A 22718-nucleotide genomic window follows, 5' to 3' on the forward strand; every position below is an offset into this window, starting at 1 on the left:
GCCATAAACGGATACAAATTATTATAATTAATTAAAGCATCACTTTCAATGTTGTGTGCTATAAACCTCTTGTAAAATGTTTCTATACTAACAGTAAACGGTACAGGACATTATATCAGATTTTGACTGATAACTGGGCACTTGTATAGTTCCAGTATTTTCTACAGGCTATAAGTTACCACAACAGTGTAATTGTGTTGAAATGATTCATGATAGGTTAAACGAAAGGGTCAGTATTACATCTTTGTTTATTGTTATGTGCTCGTGACTTCATTGGACGTAATACTTCAAGTACTAGTTAAAAAATTGAATTTTGAAATCCTATGACAGCAAGCAACTGGAAAAGTTTACCTCTAAATATTAGGGATGGGAATCACGATACGATATTAACACAATACTTAAGCCATGATAAGATGATATGGGGATTTTAAACATGTTGCAACATGCTGAGTATTGCGATAACATATTGCAATTACCTTTCTTTATCAATGTTTTCCCCCCACCCCTGCTAAATATACACATTGATAACTGAGGATCTTTTTTTATAGAGCTGATAATGTGAGGTGTTTACATCATGATGTACCAGCTAACCACTGCATTCATTTCATGCATTTGCTGAGACACACACCATGGTGATACATTTTTGGAAAATCGATTATGCGACTGTCTCTGTTGCTTCTTATAGGCTGCAGCGCCAAGCTCCCCTTCTGTAAGACCAACCCGTGTCAGAACGGAGGAACCTGCAGGGTGAGCTGGGAGACGTTCTCCTGCGACTGTCCCCTAGGGTACGGAGGGAAGAACTGCAGCCACGGTGAGAGGCTACATGAGTACATTTTTAACCAATGGCTACTTTTAACAATGTCATTTATTGTGCCATTTTGATTTTATCAATAAAAAGTGAGACCATGGCTGAGATAATTGGCTGTTTCTGTCATGTTTTTAAAATGATCTTCAGCCTTTATTTGTCAGCTTTGTTATTTACACTTGTGTTAAATGACAGACAAAAGACGGCTGTGTTAATGGGCTGCTTCACACTTTAATACTTAATAATACTTCAGTAGTTCAGATTCAGAATTGCTGTGTCATTCATGCATTCAGGTTAATGCCTCGGTCTGCACTTCAGCATGTTTCCCTCTGTTCTCGTGTTTATTCCTCATTTTGTGCTGAGCCATCACAGCTGTAGGCTTTTAGAGTGTGTGAGTAAAGTGAGTGTATAAGTTAATGCGTGTTCCTGGATGGATGGATGGATGGATGGATGGACAGGTGAGTGTTGACTTAAGGTATTGACAGAAGGAAAGAGGGGAAATAGATGATTCCCATTAATTCTGAATGTTAACTGGAAACTGCAGCACAACACACTGAGACTAACAGTATCATGAAGAGTTACTGCACATGTGAGCTAGTTGTTACAAGCTGAATATCTGGCTTTATTTCCTGTATATAATTGGACCTAAATAAAACCTGAGTGATTCCCCACACATAAGCGGTTGTGATAGTTTTACTCATTTATATTGCGATTGCGGTTAATCCTCTGGGGAAATCATGTAACACAGGGATGCTAAACTTGCTTTGCCCGGAGGCCACTTTCGTAAAATGACAGTAGGCCAGGGGCCAGTTAAACATTAATAGGCCTCAGGCCTTTCTGCCAGAAACGTTGTGAAAGTTTTTTTTTTGTCACTGTCGCCAAGTGCTTGGTCATGGTGGGAACTGTTGAATTGAAACGGTCGCACTTTGGTTAGGTTTAGGCACCAAACCGACTTGCTTAGGTTTAGGAAAAGATCATGGTAAGGGTTAAAATAATAAGTTAACTCTGACTTTTGGTTTAACACGGCACACGAACAGCGGTGTCCTGGGTGTCGCAGAAATCAAGAGCCACCGCTTTAATTGATAGTTGACAGGAGAGAGAAAATACCATATGAGGTGAGAGAGTAACATCTTGAGGCTGTTGGATATCGCTTATATCTTTTATTCACTTTCTTTCTCTCACCTTCCACCTCAGTGTTGCCACACCCCCATCGCTTCCTGGGGAACAGCGCCCTCTGGTGGGATCTGAAGAACGACGTGACCATCTCCATGCCCTGGTACCTAGGTCTGGTGTTCAGAACCAGAGCGCGAGAGGGGACGTTGCTGCAGGCTCAGGCTGGCCAGTACACCAGCCTGCTGTTCCAGGTGCGTACGCACCGGCACACACACAGTTGTCCATTTTCATGTATTGTACTACAATGTATTTGAACATTAGTGTATCACTGGAAAATTGTGATAGTTTAATGTTAGCAAATGAGACCACGGCTGAGATAATTGATGACTTTCAAATCACACCAGGGACAATGGCGTTTATGAAAACGCGACCACATTTCCTGCAAATGTGTTGATTCCTGCTGCCAGTGCCTCTCTGACTGGTGGTTTTGGTTCTGCTGAAGACATAGCAGTGTTTTTTCTTTCTTTTACCAGCCTTTCACCACTGCCAGGAGCTCAAAATGCTTTAGCTGCATTTATACTAAAACATAAATGGCAACACCATCTTCGTTTGTACCATAAACAGTTTAACTGGTGGCTATTTTTTACTATATAAAATGCAGTGTGGGCTGCTAAATCTATTAGCAGCGGTCACATTGATTATTGGCATTATGTCTCATGGTTAATGTGGTTCTATTCAGAGTTTTAATATCATCTTCTATGTAAGACAAACATGTCAAAGCATGCGCTGGTATTGTCCTTGAAATTATATACAGTTTACATTTCTAATGCTGCATCCAAAGGAGGCATTTAATTAGCAGCATCTTGGCAGGAGTGCAGCCAAGACGTTGGATTTCACACTCCCACACACACACACACACACACACACACACACACACACACACACACACACACACAGAGAGAGAGACCTCTCAGTCCCTCAAGCAGGTTATTTTATTCCTTCACTGTTTTCAGTGACTCATGTTTCTTCACACTTCCTTTTTTCCTCTCTTTTTTCTGGTGTTTGCCTATGTGTTCATGTGTGTGTTCCTCCATCCCTCACAGGTGATAAATGGTCAGCTGGTGTTCTCGGTGACCCACGGTTCGACCAGACCGGTGCGTTTGCGGTTGGATCAGGTTCAGGTGGCAGACGGCCGGTGGCACGACCTCCAACTGGAGCTGCGAGACGTCCGTAGTGGCCGCGAGACGCACTATGTCGCCACGTTACGGCTTGACTTCGGACTCTATCAGGTAATGATAAATGACTAAAACCAGAGGGTACAACTTAACTATAAGCAGGGTGATACAATGGAAACTTTAAGGGCAGCAAATTTAAGTCCTTAAAAAGTATTAGAATAATGTAAATGTAGAAGTCTGATTTGTCCTGCAAGCACATATTTAAATGAATAACAAGGTATTCATCTTGTCTGCTTTACTAAATCAATCAATCAAGACTTATTTTCCCATAACAATGAATTATCTGGTGTCCCTTTTTTCCAACACTACCCATAACATATTCCCAATTGGAAACATTTTTTTCCAGCACTAATTTTTGGATTTGATTTAATTTGGCTGTTTGAAATCTGCAGATACTGATGATGGACATCATTTTTCAGTCTAATCAGTAGACAACTCTATTTGGAATTGTAAAGGATTTAAAGGGGACCTATTATTATAAATTATATATTTTCATTTTGTGATTCCACTGGAGTAGCTTTGCATGATTCACAGTTCAAAAAAGTCCTGATTTATCTCATACTGGCCCTTCATGCAGCCCCTCAGTTCACCCTCTGTCTGTAACAAGCTGTTTGAGTTCCTGTCTCTTTAAGGCCCCCCCTCCCTAAAAACCCATTTTCTTCTGATTGGCCGGCCAAGTTCCGGAAGTAGTTGGAAGAATTTCCAAAAGCAAATGTAAACCTAACGTTACTAAGCAACATTGACATAAACATAAACATCTAGTCTGTGCCTGGAGCAGAGATACCATATAAGGACATCCGTGTCTATCTGACATCAGAGCAGTCTGAAGGGATTACTTTTACATACATTTACCTCATTATTTGGCAACTTTGGCAACTTTTAGTATGAATATCTGACATTGTAACATTATATATATGACAAAAAATAAGGAATAGCATAGTAGGTCCTCTATAATATGAATGAAGATGTGAGAGAAGTCCTTTTTAATATCCTCTAATCCTGAATATCTCCATATATGCAGAATTCTACCTCTCTTCCTGCTATGAGCCAGTACGGAGAACGAGAACACTGCAAAAGATTATAGCAAATTAGTGAATAAATTATGTATGATCTCACTTTCAATCTTAAAATTATATTTGTGTCAAAGCAGAACATATGAAATTGAAATTTAATCATGAAACAAGTACATTTCCATTGGAAATCATTCGTTTCAAGAAATTCAGTTCAAGACACTAATATATGATGAAAATGCTTGAAATTACTTCAGTTGAATTCTGACCTGCCTTCTTGCTTAATTTTGGGTCAGTTGGGGCAATAATCCCTGTTCAAAATGATCTTGATGTCCTTCGTTATCCTGTACATAATGTGTCTGCATCAGCAGCCGTGCTGTTGACTCTCTGAAATGTTGAGTCACATTATAATATGTGTAATGGAGAAAATGAGCAAATAATACTTTCACACTTTCTCATTTAATAACCTTTTTTCCTTGTCTGTACCAAGACATTAACCATGTCACCCATTATGCACACGCACACACACACACACACACACACACACACACACACACACACACACACACACAAACATGCAGATTTTCCAACCCTGGACGGCCTCAGTCCCTCCAAAATGTGGGCTGGTAATCCTAGTTTCCCTAATCTGTAGTGGATTAATATGTCAAATCACACCGGATGATGTCTGTTTGATGTCTGTGTCTATGTGTTTATAGGTATGTACAAATGTGACAGTAGCATGCACACAGAAAAGCAGACACACTTTCACACTCTGTATTATTGTCATCTTTGTTTAAGGAAAACAACCTGTTTTGTTGTGTTTTCATGTTGATTTCATGTCATGTCTTTCATCTTTTTATTGTAGTTCACCGCGCTATTCTTCAAAGTGCATCAAGTAACACACTAAATAAATGCTGCAGAAAACATTTTAAAGTATGAAATTATTAAGCATCATAGCTGCTTATTAAACAATAACCTTTGAAATTGTTTGGCATGCATCAGCCAGATCTCATCGTCAACGTTTAGCATCTTCCACTGCTGCTGAAACAGTGATAAATGGGGCTCATTGATTTTCTTTTCATGGTTGTTGCAAGCTAAGTTGCCTGTCAACATCGCCTCACAACACTGTCAGTGTTATCAGTCGAGCATTGACCTTCTCCACGATGTTTGCACGTTATTGTTTTCTTTTATTTAATAAAGTCAATCATTCACTCTGCAGCTCTAAAATCATTTTCCCTCATGTTCACACTCTCCTCCCCTCAACTGACATGAGCGCCATTAAAATACATAGTGAAAATATACACCAATCATGACTTCCAGTTGGTGATGAGAAAAATGGGAAAACTCAATAATCTTTAATTTTTTTTTTATCTTCTTTCAGTTTTAAAGGTTCTAGTTTTTATTATTTTCAAGGTGTAAACTAATAAAATGTAAATGTATCATTGTACATTTTTACACAAGCCTTATCAAGGTGGTCATAAGGGATGGAAAAATTAGCCACAGGGAAGGAAAGAGCAGCCACACATTTTTCATCCCTTATGACTACCTTGATATTTTAATATTAAATAAATTACTTCGATGTGATCAAATAATGGTATTCAAATGTGCTCCTTGTGTCTCTTTGTTGAGATACTCAGTTTGCATACAGCTATTAATAATGATAATAATCTTTGCCCTTCCTGTCTCCACCTGTCCCCTCACCTCTCTCCCTCTTTCTCTTCCCCATTAGGGAACAGTGGTAGTGGGAAATGAGATTCATGGTTTGAAGGTGAAACATCTGCATGTGGGAGGAGTGCTGGGCTCTGGAGAGGTTCAGAACGGGATAAGAGGTTGCATACAGGTGAAGACTGATGAATTTTATTTTTAATGTTTGTTGATGGATGGGTAGAGGGAAGCTAGACATATTTTTTTAACTCTCTGTAACGTAGACTCTCTCTCTCTCTACAGGGTGTTCGGTTGGGTGTACGGCCTGACGCCCCTCCCCTGCTGCGCCCGTCGAGAGCTGTCAAAGTAGAGACAGGCTGTAACGTTGGCAACCCCTGCGTCTCGTCTCCTTGCCCCTCCCACAGCCGATGTTCTGACCAATGGGAGCGGCACACCTGCATCTGCGAACCTGGTGAGTGAACAGAGAGATGGTGTTGTAGACTGGGTCGAAGATGCTGTCATTGAGGAAGGGGGCACAGCGTATTCGCTTCCAGTCGTGAATCAACATGCGACATTATGTCTTTAATGTCCAGCCAGTTTGAGAGATTGACGTCTTGTTCAGGAAGAATTTATTGTTTTACATTCTCATTTATATAACGGTATGGCGTAATAATACAAGCAGCAGAGAAGGAGGGATATTGCTTGGCTGCAATAGGACGATGAATGAGGTTAATGACAGTCACAAGTGTTTGATAAGATGCTGTATAATTGTTAAAAAAACTTGTTGAATGCTGTCCTTAGCCTGCAGGCCATGCTAGCTCCCCCAGATTATGCTTACAAAACAGGCCACACCCCCACTTGTCCTGTCTGCTTTTCACCACTGTGTGAGAGTACATTTTGCCTTGTTCTCGTCTAACCGCACCATTAGTGATACAGTACTAATAATGATGTTGTTGCTGTGTGATTGACTGTAGGAGCCTGTGTTGTAATATCAGTACAAGTGTTTGTATGTTATGTTTTTAAAAAGGAGAAGCATAGGTTTGGCAAAACAATGTTCCTTTACTATTTTAGTTTATTGTAAATTTAAAATATTTATTTTTGGATAGTTGCAGTTAGATTATTATGGTATGATCAGCATTTTCCCTCCTTTTGGGTGTTTTATAAGATAAACAATCATGGATTTATAATAATAATGTTAGTTGCAGCTCTATTACTGTGAAAGGCTTATCAAGTTAAAGACTTGATTTTAAGCTGTGGAACAATTAGCATGACTGCTAATCTCTTGCATCTCATCGAGTTTTGACTTTGCCAGTGAATACATTAAATAAACTGGCCAAGTGACTCAGCCAAGAACAATTTCTCACTTCAGTCAGTGCAAGTTAAATTTCATGTGTGCTAACCTCTGCGCCAGGGAAATGGTCCTAATATTTTGTACACTCTGGACATTGGATGTGATGGAAAAGAGATGTGAGGGAGGAGGTGAAAGTAGCCAGCTGACTTGGAGAGAGAGAAAAAGGGAATAATTACAACGCGGCCGTATCTACAAAGGTGTCTGCCAATGCTCTAACTGGGTTAAACAGATATTTGGGAACGCATAATGAGTTCTCATCCAGCGAGGGAAAGAGACTGACTGCAGGCTACAACTTCCACAATCTCCTTAGTCAGGTGAATATAATGAGGCAGAATTAATGTGGAGGAGAAGAACCTGATTAAAAGAGAAGGAGAGGAGAAGTAAAGAAATGGAGGGAAAACTTATACTGTATAGAGAGAAAGAAGAATAAAAGAACAATAGAAAGATGAAAGGGAGGCAGAGGAGGTACAGAGAGACTGAAAATGATTCATTATTAATGAAGAGAAAGAGGCGGGTGACAGAAATAGTGTAAAATAAACACTAAAAGTTTTGGGGCAAGAGGAAAGAAGAGAAGAAAGAAGGCGCGAGAAAGTCAAATCAAACAGCCTTAAAACACTGGTGACACGTTTGGGAATAGATCTACACACAACTGGCATACATGCACAAATCACAGAAGTGAGAGAAGATTAACATGACAGGCGCACTCACAACGGAGGATGACGAGGGACGTTTGGTATTTATTCGGAACTTCATTAGCAGCTACTGATGCAACAGCTGCAGTTCAGTTCTACAGGTATTGATTAAACAGACTGCAGACAGCAGAGATTACTTATTTTTATGATTAAAGGAGAGACGAGACAAGAGCTTGGGTAGCGAAAATGAACCACATGAAAGACAAGAGAGAGAGAAAGTGGCCATTTCAGTTTGTCAGGATATTGATACTTTCTGAGCATTCATCAACTTCCTTCTCTGCATCTCAACCTGCGTGTACAGAATAGACCAACATAATAAAATTAGAGTATGGACAACCATGACAAAATTATAAGTGGAGTGTGACACACATGAAGAAGCAGCTTCAGGTGTCGCCAAACAGATCAGACGGAAGAGGACAGACTACACAAACACACGAGGGAAAACTGGAACACCCCATTCACACAGAGAGGAGAAAGAAACAGACACACTCAGAGAGAGAGAGAGAGACACGAGAGGAGAGGCCGAATCTGCTGGAGGACGAGGATTCACAACTGAAAAGTTGAGGCGAAAAGATGAGTTTTAAGTTTGGATTTAAATGCCCCAACAGAGTCACATTGTCTGATATCAGCAGGAAAGTTATTCCAAAGGGGGCAAGATAGGAAAAGGCCCTACAGCCAGCTGACTTCTTCTTAACTCTGGGGACAGACAGGAGCCCTGTATTCTGAGAGCGGAGAGCGCGGGATGGGATATAAGGGTTAAGGAGATCAGACAGATATGAAGGAGCGAGCCAATTTATAATTTTGTAAATCATCAGAAGCACCTTAAAGTCTGATGGGTAGGGAGTGAAGGGAAGGTAAAATTGGTGTGATATGATCAAATTTTCTAGTCTTAGATAAGATTCTAGCTGCAGCATTCTGAACCATTTGAAGCCTTTTAGTCCCAGCATGTGGCAGGCCTCTGTTGGAAGCTCTGGCCCGGATTTAACCCTGTCGGTGGATGTAGAAGATACACGCAGGCCAACAGGACTATCAATAGTGCTAGCATAGCCCTGCAGATTCTCCTGAGAGTCCCATTTTCAATGCCCCCTTCCCCCCTGTCCTCCCGACTCCACATTTCAGAAGCAAAATTGTTCCATAAATTCACTATAATGATGGAAAAAAGTCTCTGAAATCAACAACTTTCTGAGGGAAGATCCCCAGATACCATTGCTATGTTTGGTCTCCCAATTAAGGCTTTGATGTCTGGAGGTTGGCAAGTATGCTGATCAACCATACTTTTTCATCATTGACCATGATTATTGACTTGGCTTTTCATCTATACATGTTTTGAAATTGCGAATTTGGCTGCTGAACTTTTTAAATTCCTGGGGGTTGAGTAGTGATGACTCCAATCCCTGCAGTGGGTAATGTTACAGAAGGCTCATAAAAAGCACCAACTTCACAGATACTGAATCACACTCCGAGCTCATTTGAAAAGTTGGCAGCCCTGGACTAGATTGAGGTTTGTGTCTCATGGCTTGTGCAGACATCTGCAGCAGAAACACACAGAAACCCGGAAATGTAAACATTTCAACTTCACCGGATTTGACTTGAATTGAAATATGCTATTGTGTTTAAGTATAAGGCATGATTGGCAATCCACATTGCTGCCACAAAACACAGAAGAGCAAAATAGGACACCTAGGTGTCAAGGCGTCTCTGCTTAGTAAGCTGCAAGCTAACAGAGTTTCTTTTTTACTCAAATTAGTCAGTGACTTGCGGTATGTTCCAGCTGCAAATGTATGGATGTAAGGTAAAGGCATTAAAGTTGACTCGGTCTCCCCTCGGTGACCAAACAACCCAACTAAACGTGTCCTGCTGCCACAGGCTGCTACCTCTCTGCTTCCAGATGGTAGAAGAGAAATCAAAGGAAAGTTTTTCCAAGAAAGAAAAGTTTGAAAATGAGAGCATGAGATTAAAGTGGAGGCGAAGGGAGTGTGTTACGTGGAGGATGTAGTTTGTAGAAGTGAGAGAGCCTCAGGCTTGACAGCATGGGAGAGGAAGCAGAGAGGCGCTGCTATCCCCGTAGCATCCTGCACCAGCCCGCAAGCTAATGCTAACACCTTGACTTATTAACAAGGCACAAACATGCAGAGAGGGTGAACTCACACACACACACACACACACACACACACACACACACACACACACACCTTCACCTTCACACTTGGACTCAATCACACACACACACACACACACACACACAGCATATGCATAAACTTCCTGTGCATGCACTTATTTACTGTAACACACACACACACACACACACACACACACACACACACACACACACACACACACACACACACACTCATTATCATTATCTTTCATCAGCACAATGAGCATTAAAAATGGAGACTGTTATACAATGAATGCTGCTTAGAGACAAATCAAATCAAAGTTTAATAAAAGCAGAGAGCCAAAAGAAAAGAGAGGTGCACTCTAAATAATTCCCTTTCATGTGTGTGTTACACACACAATAACACACACACTGAGACAAGGTTCGGCATGACAAAGCACAGAGATATCTGCTCTCTCACCCCCTCACTGTGTATGTTTGTATATTTCTGAGTGAGTATATAGTATGTAGGCCTGTGTGTGTGTTTGAAAGCTGCTGCCAGTTGCTACAGGCTGATCCACTGCAGTGAAAAATGTAATTTAATATGATAAATTTCAGCCATGTTGATTTTTGTCTGCTTGAGTTCCCTGAGCTGTTTCAACTCAGTCACATGTAGAAAACATATGTTTTGGGTTTGAGAACAGGAGCTCAGCTGTTACTGTAGTAATGAGTCATTCATCAGTGCTTCCTTTTGCCGAGACATTAAAATAGTGACTGGAAACAACAAATGCCAAATAAATATTTCTTCAGATGGGGTTTGTCAGAAAAGTGCGTTGTATGAGGCTGTTGTTTTTGGGTGTGATGCTCTACTGCAGTATGTCAAGCTGGGACCCTCTGGGAGAAAGAGGGAGAGATTTATGAGTTTCAAGATGTGTCCTGTGTTCTGACCTACAGTAGACGCCAGACCCTCAAGGTGCTGAATCAGGTTTTCTGATCAAGTTGTTCCCCATGACAAATGACTCCTCGCCTAGAAATGTCATTTATTGATCAGGTTTGATATAAAAACTAGAAATGTACAGGTATTTGGCACTGTTGTGTGTCTATATAAATAGTAGGTTGGATATATTGTGAGTTTTTTCTAAACATGAAAAATCTGCTCTTTGAAGGAAGTTTTACCTGCTGGTACGACTACTCAGTGTTCACTGACCCAGATGAAGTTTTTTTCTTTACTTTAACTTATTGGTCCTCTAAGGGTTGAGAAAGTTTTTCAGATGTTATGGGTCTTAAGCCTGTTCAGACTCATTCTCAACACATTACTGTCAAAATATAAATAAGACCATTTATTTTGTGTTTGAGATACAATACACTGTCAGGTCAATATCTGAGACTGAGTACTGGCCCAGCCCAACTTTAGCACAATGCTGTATAATACTGATCGAAACTGTCGTCCCAAGAAGAACGACAGCATCAGTCGTCTCAGCAAGTGCCCCATTCAACATATGTTTACGTTCAAGTGACAAAGCCCTCTTGCGGCCGTAGTGAATATGATGGGAGCAAAGGAGGAAGTCATTTAACGTTTAACGTTTAACCTTTAACGTTTCCGTTTCCAACCAACAGTCAACGTTGCTTTTTCTTAAAGCGAGACCATGATCATTCCCCAACCTCAACCATGCATTTATTACTGTAACCGTGACGACGAAGTTCTCCTAACCTTAACAAAGTAGTTATTTTAACCCAAATCATGATCTTTCCCCTAAAGAAACCTAAAACATAACCAAACCAAACCTTAGCCATAGCTTTGTCACACCATAAAACAGTTTTATTTTTCAACATTGGTTTGCAACGGTTGTGGAAGGCAAATGATGTCTTCTATGTGTTGCTCTTGAGGGCGTGGGCAAATGTATTTTTGATGTTTAATTTGGAGTACGTCTTGTACAATTCCCAAAGAAAACTCCCCAGATGAATTTATTTTTTATATTTTAATACACCTTTAACTTCGGATCTCTATGTCTTGAGTCCTGGACTCGGGACACTTTGAGCCAAACCCAGTAAATGTTAATCACAATATTTTCAGGTATACCAGAAATATCATACTGAATGGTAGGGAAATATTTTGTTATGATTTAGCCTCAAAGCTGCATTAATCAAACTCTAGTTGCTAACTCCCATTTGGTGCTGGGCAGGTAGCATTCGATGCTGGAAACAGCTTCCTGCTGCTGCTGCTGCTGCAAACGAGGTTGAATAAAGTGGTGAAGCAGTAAATATCCCATAAAACCAAAACAATGATGTAAAAAGGCCAAAAAGCCCTATAGAATGGTATATTGTAGTTGGATGATTGTTTTACGTGGTTCAGCGACCACATTCACATAACACATAGTCATTGAATTCAATGTTCACTGCTATCATTCTGTTTTCTCACAAACACATTTTTATGGGTTATTTCTGACATGCACAATCTTTCCACTGTCAGAGAGGATGAATGAACGGCTCAGTGAACAGATGACTCATCTTTCTTTTCCTGATTGTAGTCTTATGTAGAAGTCAAGCTGATGTTGTGTTACAATAAAGTGTCTAAAGCCAGACGTGAAGCTGTGAGTCACACTGGATGTGTGTACAGCTTGAGAGGCAAAACTTTTCAAAGAAGCTCCTGGAAAGACAAAAACATACATAGACATATGATTTACAACTCTTACAGGCTCAAGCCCCTCTCTCTCTCTCTCTCTCTCTCTCTCTCTCTCCCCCGCCCCTCCCCCTCCCTTTCCCACATTGTTGTGACAAGGCCAGTGTCATTATGAGCGTCAGAAAACAACCAAGGCTGTCTTCAGCTCCCTCTTTCAGTTGCCATGGTGAAAGTGTAAAGATGTATAGGGCTGATAGAAGATGATTGTGTGTGTGTGTGTGTGTGTGTGTGTGTGTGTGTGTGTGTTTGAGAGAAAGCTGCAGAAGTGGAGAACAACAGAGTTGGAGACGGAGAGTGGGGGATCATGAGAGACCAAATAAGAGGCAGAACGCTGACACTGTTTGTGTGTGTGTGTGTGTGTGTGTGTGTGTGTGTGTGTGTGTGTGTGTGTGTGATCTTATAATCATACCTGTGTGTGTTTATTTGTATGTGAAAAGACATTGAGAAACAAATAATTGGAAACTGAACAAAGCAAGGCCAGTGTGTGCGTTTTTGCTAATTACAGCATGCGTGGGTTTGCAGTCTCTTAAAGAACAGAGTAAGACACAGAGAGAGAGAGAGATTTAAAGAACAGGAGTCATTGGAAACCTTGTGTGTCTCTAAAGCTGCAGCCAAGGCCACAGGCTTGAAAAGCAGAGTGGTTTCTGCATTTTCTATAAACGAACACGATTTGTCAGCTCCAGGGGGAGGAATGCAGACCTCAAAAGGCTGCACACACACTTCAGCCACCCTTCAATCTATAGAGACGTCCTTCTATTCAATGCTGTTAAATTGAAAAAAACAGAACTCGCTTGCTGAAGGAGGGGATGTGCTTGTATGTGATATGAGAGATTTTTGTCGGTTAGAATGTGATCCGTGTGATGCTCTGGGCAAAATGTAATATCTTGTTGCAAAGATCGCTTTGTTTTCTGTTTTTCACTTGATGGTTAGTTTTGATGTGAATATTAAAGTGAGCATTTTGTCTCGGAGCAGCTGTTAGGCTTTTAAACGCTAAGGAGAATTCAGTTCAGTTGAATTTTATTTATATAGCATTCATAACAGCAGCTATCTCAGGGCTCTTTGCAATATTATTAACAGAGACCCAACAATTCCCACCATGAGCAAGCACTTGGCAACAGTGGCAGAAACCTCATAGATCCAGACTCTACAGCTCCAGAGGCAGAAACACCTGCAGAAAGCAACAGAAGGCGACGAGAATGAACACAATTACGGGAGAGGGAAGATGTTGAGTTCGTAACATGCATTAATGGAATAAGAATGCGTACAGATGGAGAGGTAGAGGAACTCATGGGAAGTCTCCTGGCAGTCTAGGTCTACCACAGCATAACTAAGGGATAAGCTTTATCAAAGAAGAAAAAACGTTCTCTTACATGTGGGGAGGGTGTCTGCCTCCCGGAACCAAACTGGGAGCAGGTTCCATAGGAGAGGAGCAAGATAGCTGAAGGGTCTGGCTCCCGTTCTGCTTTTGGAGACTCTGGGAATTCTGGGAGTGCAGTGCTCTAGTGGGGTAATAGGGTACTATGAGCTCATTTAAAGATTACTTCAAATGCAATTTTTTTTCTCTGTTGTTATTGACACCAAACTGCTCCTGACAATGGTTTTAAAGTAAAACCAAAAGTTAAATAATGATATGTATCAGTGGTAAGGTCTTACGTTCTGTAGTGTGGTCAAAATCAGTGGGAGTGTAAACGTCCTTGTATTTGCATTTTCTGGCATGTTTTAGCACATTTAATGCAACAAATACCTTCAATCCCAAGACCAGCTGGATCATAAGTATTCAGTGTTACTAAATTATTATTAATACCAGCCACCAGTTTCATAATTTTGTCTACTTGTTCCTTTGGGGCCATGTGTGAATGTGATTTTATTGGATTTATTGCTTTTATTTCCATCCCAACATGTCTTATGGTGCGGCTAAATCCCATAATATTTTCATCCAACGATTAATAAGGTGCATTAAAGACTACTGTAAACACAACAATTCAGTTCTTTTTAAATGGGAAGCAGGTTAGGGTGAAATGCCTTCTTTATTTGTGCTAAATACGTCCCAAAGTGTGTGTGAAGCACTTTAGTCATTACATTAAAGAGGGGTTTTATGCGCTGGCCTGAACAACCATGTAAGAGGCTGGCGTGTTCGTGTGGAGTGTCTGGGGATTGCACTGAAGTGTATGACGGCTTCGTTCACCGCGCTGCACTGGCGCACATTGAAGTGTGTATGGTGGGAATGTGTGTGTTGCCCGTTGTTGTGTTGAAGTGGCTCGCTGAAGTGTGCTGTCTTTGCTTTTTACTGAGGCAAATTTCTGTGCTATTATGGTTGAGAGGTGTTTAAACTTTTTGTCCAGTTTTTCTTTGGCTCTGCCTGATTTTCTCTTTGCTTTGGCAACGGTGCACAGAGCTCTGTTGGTCTCAGTTCATTTAGGTTAACAAAGAGACGCAGACAGAAACTAAACCTAAATAATTCGGGGAAGAGGGTTATCATACATTTTCCAAAATGGAAAAGCTCCTCTGTGCATTCATTTGCAGCACACAATATAATAACAAATGAGTACCTGTGACACTTGATAAATGACTAAATAAATAATTGATTGATTGTTAGAAAGTAGTAGTAATTCTTTAAATAAATAAATGCTCTGCTTGCATTTTGTTCTTTTTCAGAAATAAGAAAAGATTAGTAAATTCCCCATAAGCCATAGTTTGTGCTTCCAAAATCTGTTTGTGTGAACATTTCATGAATGGGGCTGCATTCTTGTCCTTTAACTGTTTGTTATTTGTGGCTGCACTGAAACAAATGACTGTGTTTTTGTAGAGCAGTGGTAGTAATTTTCTATCAGAGGAAGCGTTGTTTTGTGTTTCAGTGGATGACAGCATTGTAATGCACGGGAGAGTGACGTTTGAGATAATCGCTGTTTGATGTTTGAGATGTGTACTTTTGAACTGACAGGTTATTATGTCTGGCACACTGATGGAATATAGAGCGGTGTTCTGCATATTTAGATTTCAATAGCTGTTGTGTTGTGCTCTCATTTCGTGTTGTGCTCCCTTATTTCATGTATAAGGGAAGTTCTTCAAGGACATGATTTTCATTGATTTTCAAAATAGATCAAATATTTAATGCATTATTTCCAATGGTAAAAGACTAGAATATCAATATAGAATATAGAGGTAAAATTAACCCAAACTGACTTGCTGTAAGGCCCCTTAAAACTATTTTTAAGTTTGGAAAAAAAACTGTTATTATTAATTAATAGTTAAGTTTAACTCAGCAATTAGGCCAATATGCTTCATAACCAAAACTGTTCTGTCTTTGGCAGAAGATTGTATGTTCATGGCGGACCCCAGTGCCCATAATAGAATAAGCTTATTGAGAAAATAGCTTGACAGGGCCTTTAACAGGACCTCCTTTGAAGTTATTCTGTAAACGGTACTCTGTAAAGCATGTTTTTATATAGTAGTTCTGTTTGGGCTACTCAAAGCACATGTTTCTTATGTTTAACCAAAACCAAAACCAACCTTAAGTTCTTTTAGTAGCCTAAACCCAACAACAGGACAAAAACCCTGGTCCATGTCCAACCCTCCACCCGGACCTCCTCCCTATGACCTATGACTGCATGACAGTTATAAACATCACACACACACATTGGAAAAAAATGTATTTTGTCAGTGAACGTAATCCATGCAGTTGGTAAAGCAAATTAGTTGTATATAAACAGATTTTGTAGGACATAGAGTCGCATATTTTGCTAGGCCATGTTTGTACTTGACTTGCAGGATGGCAACAGTTGCACAAATCCTGCTGTAAGCATTGTGAAATTAATCCTTTACCCTCTCTCTCTCTCTCTCTCTCTCTCTCTCTCTCTCTCTCTCTCTCTCTCTCTCTCTCTCTCCCAGGTTACTATGGGAGAGGCTGCACTGACGCTTGCCATCTGAATCCGTGTGAAAACGAGGCTCAGTGCCACAGGAAGCCCAGCTCTTCCCATGGATACATCTGTGACTGTGGAGACAACCACTATGGGCAGTACTGCCAACACAGGTAGACACATACACACACACACACACACACACACACACACACACACACACAAATCTGACTCAACATTTGAACTACAGTTTACCTGTGAGATGCCGACACGATCCAAAGCTGTTTGATGCTGCCTGTAGCCCAGCTAAGCTCTGCTCAAGTGTGTTCGTGTGTGTCCTGGTAGCTTTAGTTCGGCCTTGTTGTCCCTCATCTCCAGCCTTGCATGTAATCCACCGTGTAGCCTTAACGTAATAACACACACACTGTGTGTGTGTGTGTTAAACTGTGTGAAGAGAGCATGACCCTGACCTTACCGCCTCCTTCCTTCCTGCCTGTGAATTCCACACAGCTTTAAATTTATCTCATGATCTGTTCGGTGTGTGTCATCTTTTATCTAGTTGGTGTGTGTTTTTCACAAAGACACACACTGTCGGCTGCTAATGAAATCTATGTCTACAAGTCGCTCTCTCTCTCTTAATTTCCCCTGGTGTGCTCTTTCTTCTTAAATGAATACACCAATTTGGAAGTTTGACTCACTAATTAACTTCCAACTAACTCACATTAATCACATAGATCAATAAGTCAATCAACAGAAAGATGATAAAATAGATAATGGATTAGTTAAAGTACCAAAAATGTTGTGGCTTCTTAAATGTGAGGATTCGCTGATTTTCATTATTGTACATTTCTGGATTTTTTTTCCTGGTCAGACAACACAAGTACTGTAATCAGTTTGTGTTCTGGTTCTCTAAACTCAGTGATTAAACACAAATAATCAATATAGCATATATAAAAATATATAAAAAGTAATTGTTAGCTGCAGCCCTGCTACGTTCAAGTGACGAGCGTCTTGAAATTGAGAAAAATGAGAGCTTGTATCAGCTCTGAAGCTAATATGATAAATAATCTTAAAAGACCTGACAGTTTGAACTCATTTCTCATTGAGGAAAAACTATTCATCAGAGCACAGACAGTCTATGCTCCTCCTTCCCCAATTATAATTAGACAAAGCATTTGACTCTCTGGATGTGTTCGTCCTGTCCTTTAAGCAGCCTAAACTACACAGCAGGGAGAGGTGCTTCATTTGTACAACAGATTCTGTCTGGAGATGTAATAAAACATCTCTAGAGAAACAGAGTCAATCCTAATATTCTATTAAGATCGCTAGTATCTGAATTCTCTCCCCTAAACTCTCCGCAAGGACCAATGAAGAGAGACACGCGCAAATCTGCATTAACTGTGAGAAGCGTTCGTCTCCTCAGTGATCCATTACACACCGAGAACACAAGGAGAGCACATAAAGTGTAAATGTGAGCAAAGAGAACAAAAGAGTGATAAAATCTGAGGCGTGTTTCTCAGGAGCAGAAATTTAGCACTTTTAGAAAACAGTGTAAATCCCACAATGATTTTGAAATGAATGCATAGCTGAAAGTGTTTTTGCTTAGTAATGGTTACCATCTATTGGTGCATATTCTTTTAACTCATATCTGTCCTGACCTCTCAAACTTCCTCTCTCTTTTGCTTTCATCTCTCTGTTCCCACTCGTCAGTTAGTTAGTCATTGGTTAGAAACGAGAGGAAAGGATGATTGCTTTGAAGAACGAATAAAAGCTGTTGACATGCTCTGTTGCTCTGTGGCTTTCTGTGTCCATACTGATCCTACCTGTTGGTGTGTGCGTAGAATTGATCACCAGTGTCCCAGGGGTTGGTGGGGCTCTCCGACCTGTGGACCGTGTCACTGTGACACCAATAAAGGCTTCGACCCCAACTGTAACAAGACCAGCGGACACTGTCACTGCAAGGTAACCAGGAAACACACACACACACACACACACACACACACACTCATGCTGCAACTTTCAGGCAGGCATTTATGGATAGAACGCTAATTTGTATATCACTGTGCATAATGTATAGTGTAAGATATTTTGGCATGTTTTTACTTGATTTTTAACGATTACAGCGCAGGACCTGTTTTTTTCTAGTTAACTAGTGTTAATAACAAGATAGTTATTATTCATATTACAGAACTGTTATTGCTGTTAAAAGCTCTATTGAGTGGTTACAGACCTGCTGGTATAAAGTAGATTTTTTTTACATCACATTGAATACTGTTAGGATTAGAAGGACTTTAGTGGTGTAACTCTACAGATCACTTTGGCTTTGGTTTAACCCGGACACACAGTAATCATCTCACAGTCTGATGGTCTGACAGGCTAAGCCAGACATACAAACTACATCAACCATGGTACATATTGTCATTTCAGCCTTGTGTGAATGTGTGAGTGTGTATATTGATATGCTTGTGTGTTTAACCCTGTTTTATCCTGTCCTTAATCTGATCTTTTGACCTTAATCTTTAATCTCTGATATTGCCCCTCAACAAAGTACATAACCACATGTTGTCCTGTGCCCTTTGGCTTCTTATTCTCAATTTTGTTAAAAAATCTAGCTTGAAATGAAACCTTTTTTCCGCTGGCCATGCTCACAATGTAAGAATGTTTTGATTTAGCCTGCGTACACAACTCAAGTATTACAGTGTGCGTCTTAATCTGGCTTTCTCCACAGTTAGTGATGTGTTAAATGGCAGCTAGTAGTTGTCTTGTAGTTGTTGTCTCTTTGATGCATATATCCATCAATACTGCATTAACAATGAATGAAATTATTCATATTTGATATATTGATAATATTTTAATCCCCATCAGTTTAAAAAAAAATGCATGACCAGCACATCATAATTAAATTAATTGCATTGAGCCCACATTTCCCATAAACATTGTCTCTCCTTTCAAGGTGTTATTCTTTTTTCCTCCACATGTGGCTAAAGATGATTATCATGTTGAGGGGATTTTCCATCAGCCTTTGACTCCCTTGAACATCGCTCCTACTTGATCATCTAAGACTTAAAACTCTAACTATCTACTGTACTGTTCAGCTGGAAGAAGAGAGCCCTGTTCATGTTTTGGACCATAAAGCAACAGCAGATTACTTGTAAATTTCAACTTGTAAAATGCGACATAAAGCTGCTACAGGCTCACATTCTCGTCAGAGATAATCTTCTTTTGTTTGGTAATTACAAGCTTTGCTTAAAGGTCCCCTCCAGACATGTTTTAAGATATATGAAAATACTCCGAATGCTTTGAATGATAATGTGGGGGGGTTTAAAGAATGAAACAGTGGTGCTGCACCATCATCCTCTACGGCAGCACCGTCATTCTTTTTCCAAAATGCGGTGTTAAATATGTATTCTCATGCAAGTTTAGCAAACTAAATGATTAAGTGCTTTCCTTTATCTCTGGCTGTTTTACACATCATGCATGGATTGTTGCTTTTGTATTCTCTGTTATATCCGTGTCCCCTTTTGTGTCATTGTATAAATCTTGCCCTAATGCATGTGATGATGTAATCGCCAACACTATTCTTGGCCGTGACATTTTACATTCGTCTGACTGAGTTTGATCTGTGTGCCTACTTATGCCTATGTGTGTTTGTGTGTGTGTGTGTGTTCAGGAGTTTCACTACCGTCTGCGGGGCTCTGACACCTGCCTGCCATGTGACTGCTACCCAGTGGGTTCCTTCTCGCGATCATGTGACCCAGAAACAGGCCAGTGCCAGTGCAGGCCCGGCGTGATTGGCCGCCAGTGCAACACATGTGACAACCCCTTTGCTGAGGTCACGAATTCAGGCTGTGAAGGTGACAATGTTCATTTTCTTTTTTCGGACATTTTGATCAAACTTTTGGAAATGATGTATCTCTCTGTTCCATTTCAAAATGGAGGGGGGGTTATTTAGTCGAATGTCCTCTTGCTCAGCATGACATCTCTGCAGATTGGATTTAAAGACACTTGGAAAAATGAAACATCTCATTGCTGCATTGTGTTCTTTCCAAAATAGCAGTAACTTCCCCAGCGGGAGGTGATGAGATTATGTGTTAAAACAACATATTTGTTATTGACTGGGGGACAGCATCTGGAATGTGACTTTTTCCACCATCTACTTTGTTTTGATGGGTAAAAATGTGTCACTATCTTGCAGCTCCTTTGTGGTTCATTGAAAAAGAAACCAAAGCCTAAAATTGTCCGCTTTTGTACCACAGTTAGGAAAACTGGATTTAATCTTAAAGCTTTGTCAGTGTTGTTCTCTAACAATAGCAAAAATAATTTGTTACCTCCTTTGTTGCTTTAGTAGAATTGTCCCTCGGCAAGTGGTACAGAAAACTGTGTCTTGTGTAATTTCTAAGACAATGTGTAATTTTCAAGATGGATTTAAAGCCAGTATTCAAACTGAGTAAATTATCCATGGTGACAAACAGACATGAATGAAAATAATGAGGCACCACCATATGTAATCATAACTGTGTTATCATAGGATTTCAGTTTTTTCTTATATTCTGTCTTTCAAAATGGTCATGTTTATCAAACGTGTGTCCAAGCCTAAAATAACAAAGAAACTGTTCATTATATTCATCGTCTATTTAACATCGTCCATCTGCATGGTCTGCATGTTTTTCTCCTCTGTGCAGCTTTGTCACTTTCCAGTTTCCCTCTTGTAATTACTTCCATTAATTTGTAGCTGGTATTTTATTCTCCCACACTCATGTTCATTTTCTTCTCTGTAAGTCAAAAGAAAACATTTCCACATCATTTGTGACTTTTTGTCATGTTTTTAATGAAAAAATTCATCGAACTGATAAAGATGTTCTTTCCCTCTGCAGTCATTTATGATGGTTGTCCAAAGACCATCACTCAGGGGATCTGGTGGCCTCGGACCAAGTTCAACTTGCCGGCCGCAGTGCCCTGCCCCAAAGGCTCTGTCGGTCCGTACACACTCATGCGCACTAACATACATATACTCACAGTTTTGCACTTAAGTTTTATTCATATACGCCATGTCCTTGTGAAAAGATTTTGTTGAACTTCCTGTTTCTGCTCCTTACAGGTGCGGCCATCAGACACTGTGATGTAGAGAGAGGATGGCTGGAGCCAGACCTTTACAACTGTACCTCGCCTCCATTTGTGGAGCTCAATGCTGCTGTATGTAGACTGTTACCAGTAATACCTGTAAATGCATGTCTTCATGGGTCCCAAAACTGACCTGAAAAGTGCCAAATCCTGGCCAAGTCTAAGATGTTACGATACTATATTATTATTATACGATATTACCTGTCAATTAAAAAAAAAAAACTGAATGAACTCCCTATTTGCTGATGAGTCATTTCAGTTTGTTTTGAGCACTTGTGTCTGTTATCTTGTCCAGCTCCAAACTGTTTTGGACACTCTCTGATTAAAAAGTAGTTGGTTCTTAACTTGTAAATTCAAAACTTCCATTACAGGAGTCTGATGAGTTTTTTTTCCATGAACAAAGGGATTTATTTTGAATTTGTGGAAACTATGACTATGTAATTCCAATTTTGCTGTTTGCATGCAGGTATGAAATACATGCAGAAATTTTATGTATACGCATCTTCAAATGAATAGAAGTACAATACGATACCTCAATAGAATACCTCTCTGTAGACATGCAGCAGTGTTGCTGTACATATTAATATTGTCATATTAAATCCCTGTAATTCTTAAATATGTGTAAAGGGGATAGGTTCACTTTTCATGTTTTCATATTTAGCTTGATTCTCTGGAGCGTAATGAGACGGAGCTGAACACCATCATGGAGAAGAAGCTTGCCCACCAGCTCCGTGACGTCACCGAGGCAACCGCCCGGCTCTATGGCAATGACTTGCAGATCGCCGAGCGGCTGCTGTCCCGCCTCCTGACCTTCGAGACCCAACAGAGCGGCTTTGGACTCACCGCTACTCAGGACGCACATTTCAATGAGGTAAAAAGAAGAACACACAATTCAATTTTCAACGAACACACACTCTTATACATTTCAGTGTAAAGACGAGAGCAGTGAGGAGTGGGGGCCGCTGTACAGCTAACGCCTTGAGATGTTCTTGCAGCGGCATATGGTGGATCATATGGAGTCATGTTTGCCATTAACAAGGGTTTGTTTATAAACTGTTATGATTCACCTTGCTGTTCAAATCCAAGAGATTTGGAGACAAGAGAAAGATCAG

General features: G+C 40.3%; 1 protein-coding gene across 1 annotated transcript in view; it reads left to right on the plus strand.

Moving 5' to 3' along the window:
* Nucleotides 1–22718, plus strand: part of celsr3 (cadherin, EGF LAG seven-pass G-type receptor 3) — a 95497-nt gene that overhangs the window by 48160 nt on the left and 24619 nt on the right. Inside the window, exons 11-21 of the mRNA XM_070910225.1 lie at nt 686–811; nt 2000–2169; nt 3022–3207; nt 5893–6003; nt 6111–6279; nt 16517–16658; nt 18327–18447; nt 20156–20339; nt 21360–21461; nt 21584–21678; nt 22268–22477. Of these exons, the coding sequence (XP_070766326.1) occupies nt 686–811; nt 2000–2169; nt 3022–3207; nt 5893–6003; nt 6111–6279; nt 16517–16658; nt 18327–18447; nt 20156–20339; nt 21360–21461; nt 21584–21678; nt 22268–22477 (1616 nt within the window). The remainder of the gene's footprint in view (nt 1–685; nt 812–1999; nt 2170–3021; nt 3208–5892; nt 6004–6110; nt 6280–16516; nt 16659–18326; nt 18448–20155; nt 20340–21359; nt 21462–21583; nt 21679–22267; nt 22478–22718) is intronic.

The sequence above is a fragment of the Enoplosus armatus genome, chromosome 8 (genome assembly GCF_043641665.1).
Source record: "Enoplosus armatus isolate fEnoArm2 chromosome 8, fEnoArm2.hap1, whole genome shotgun sequence".
NCBI lineage: Eukaryota > Metazoa > Chordata > Actinopteri > Centrarchiformes > Enoplosidae > Enoplosus > Enoplosus armatus.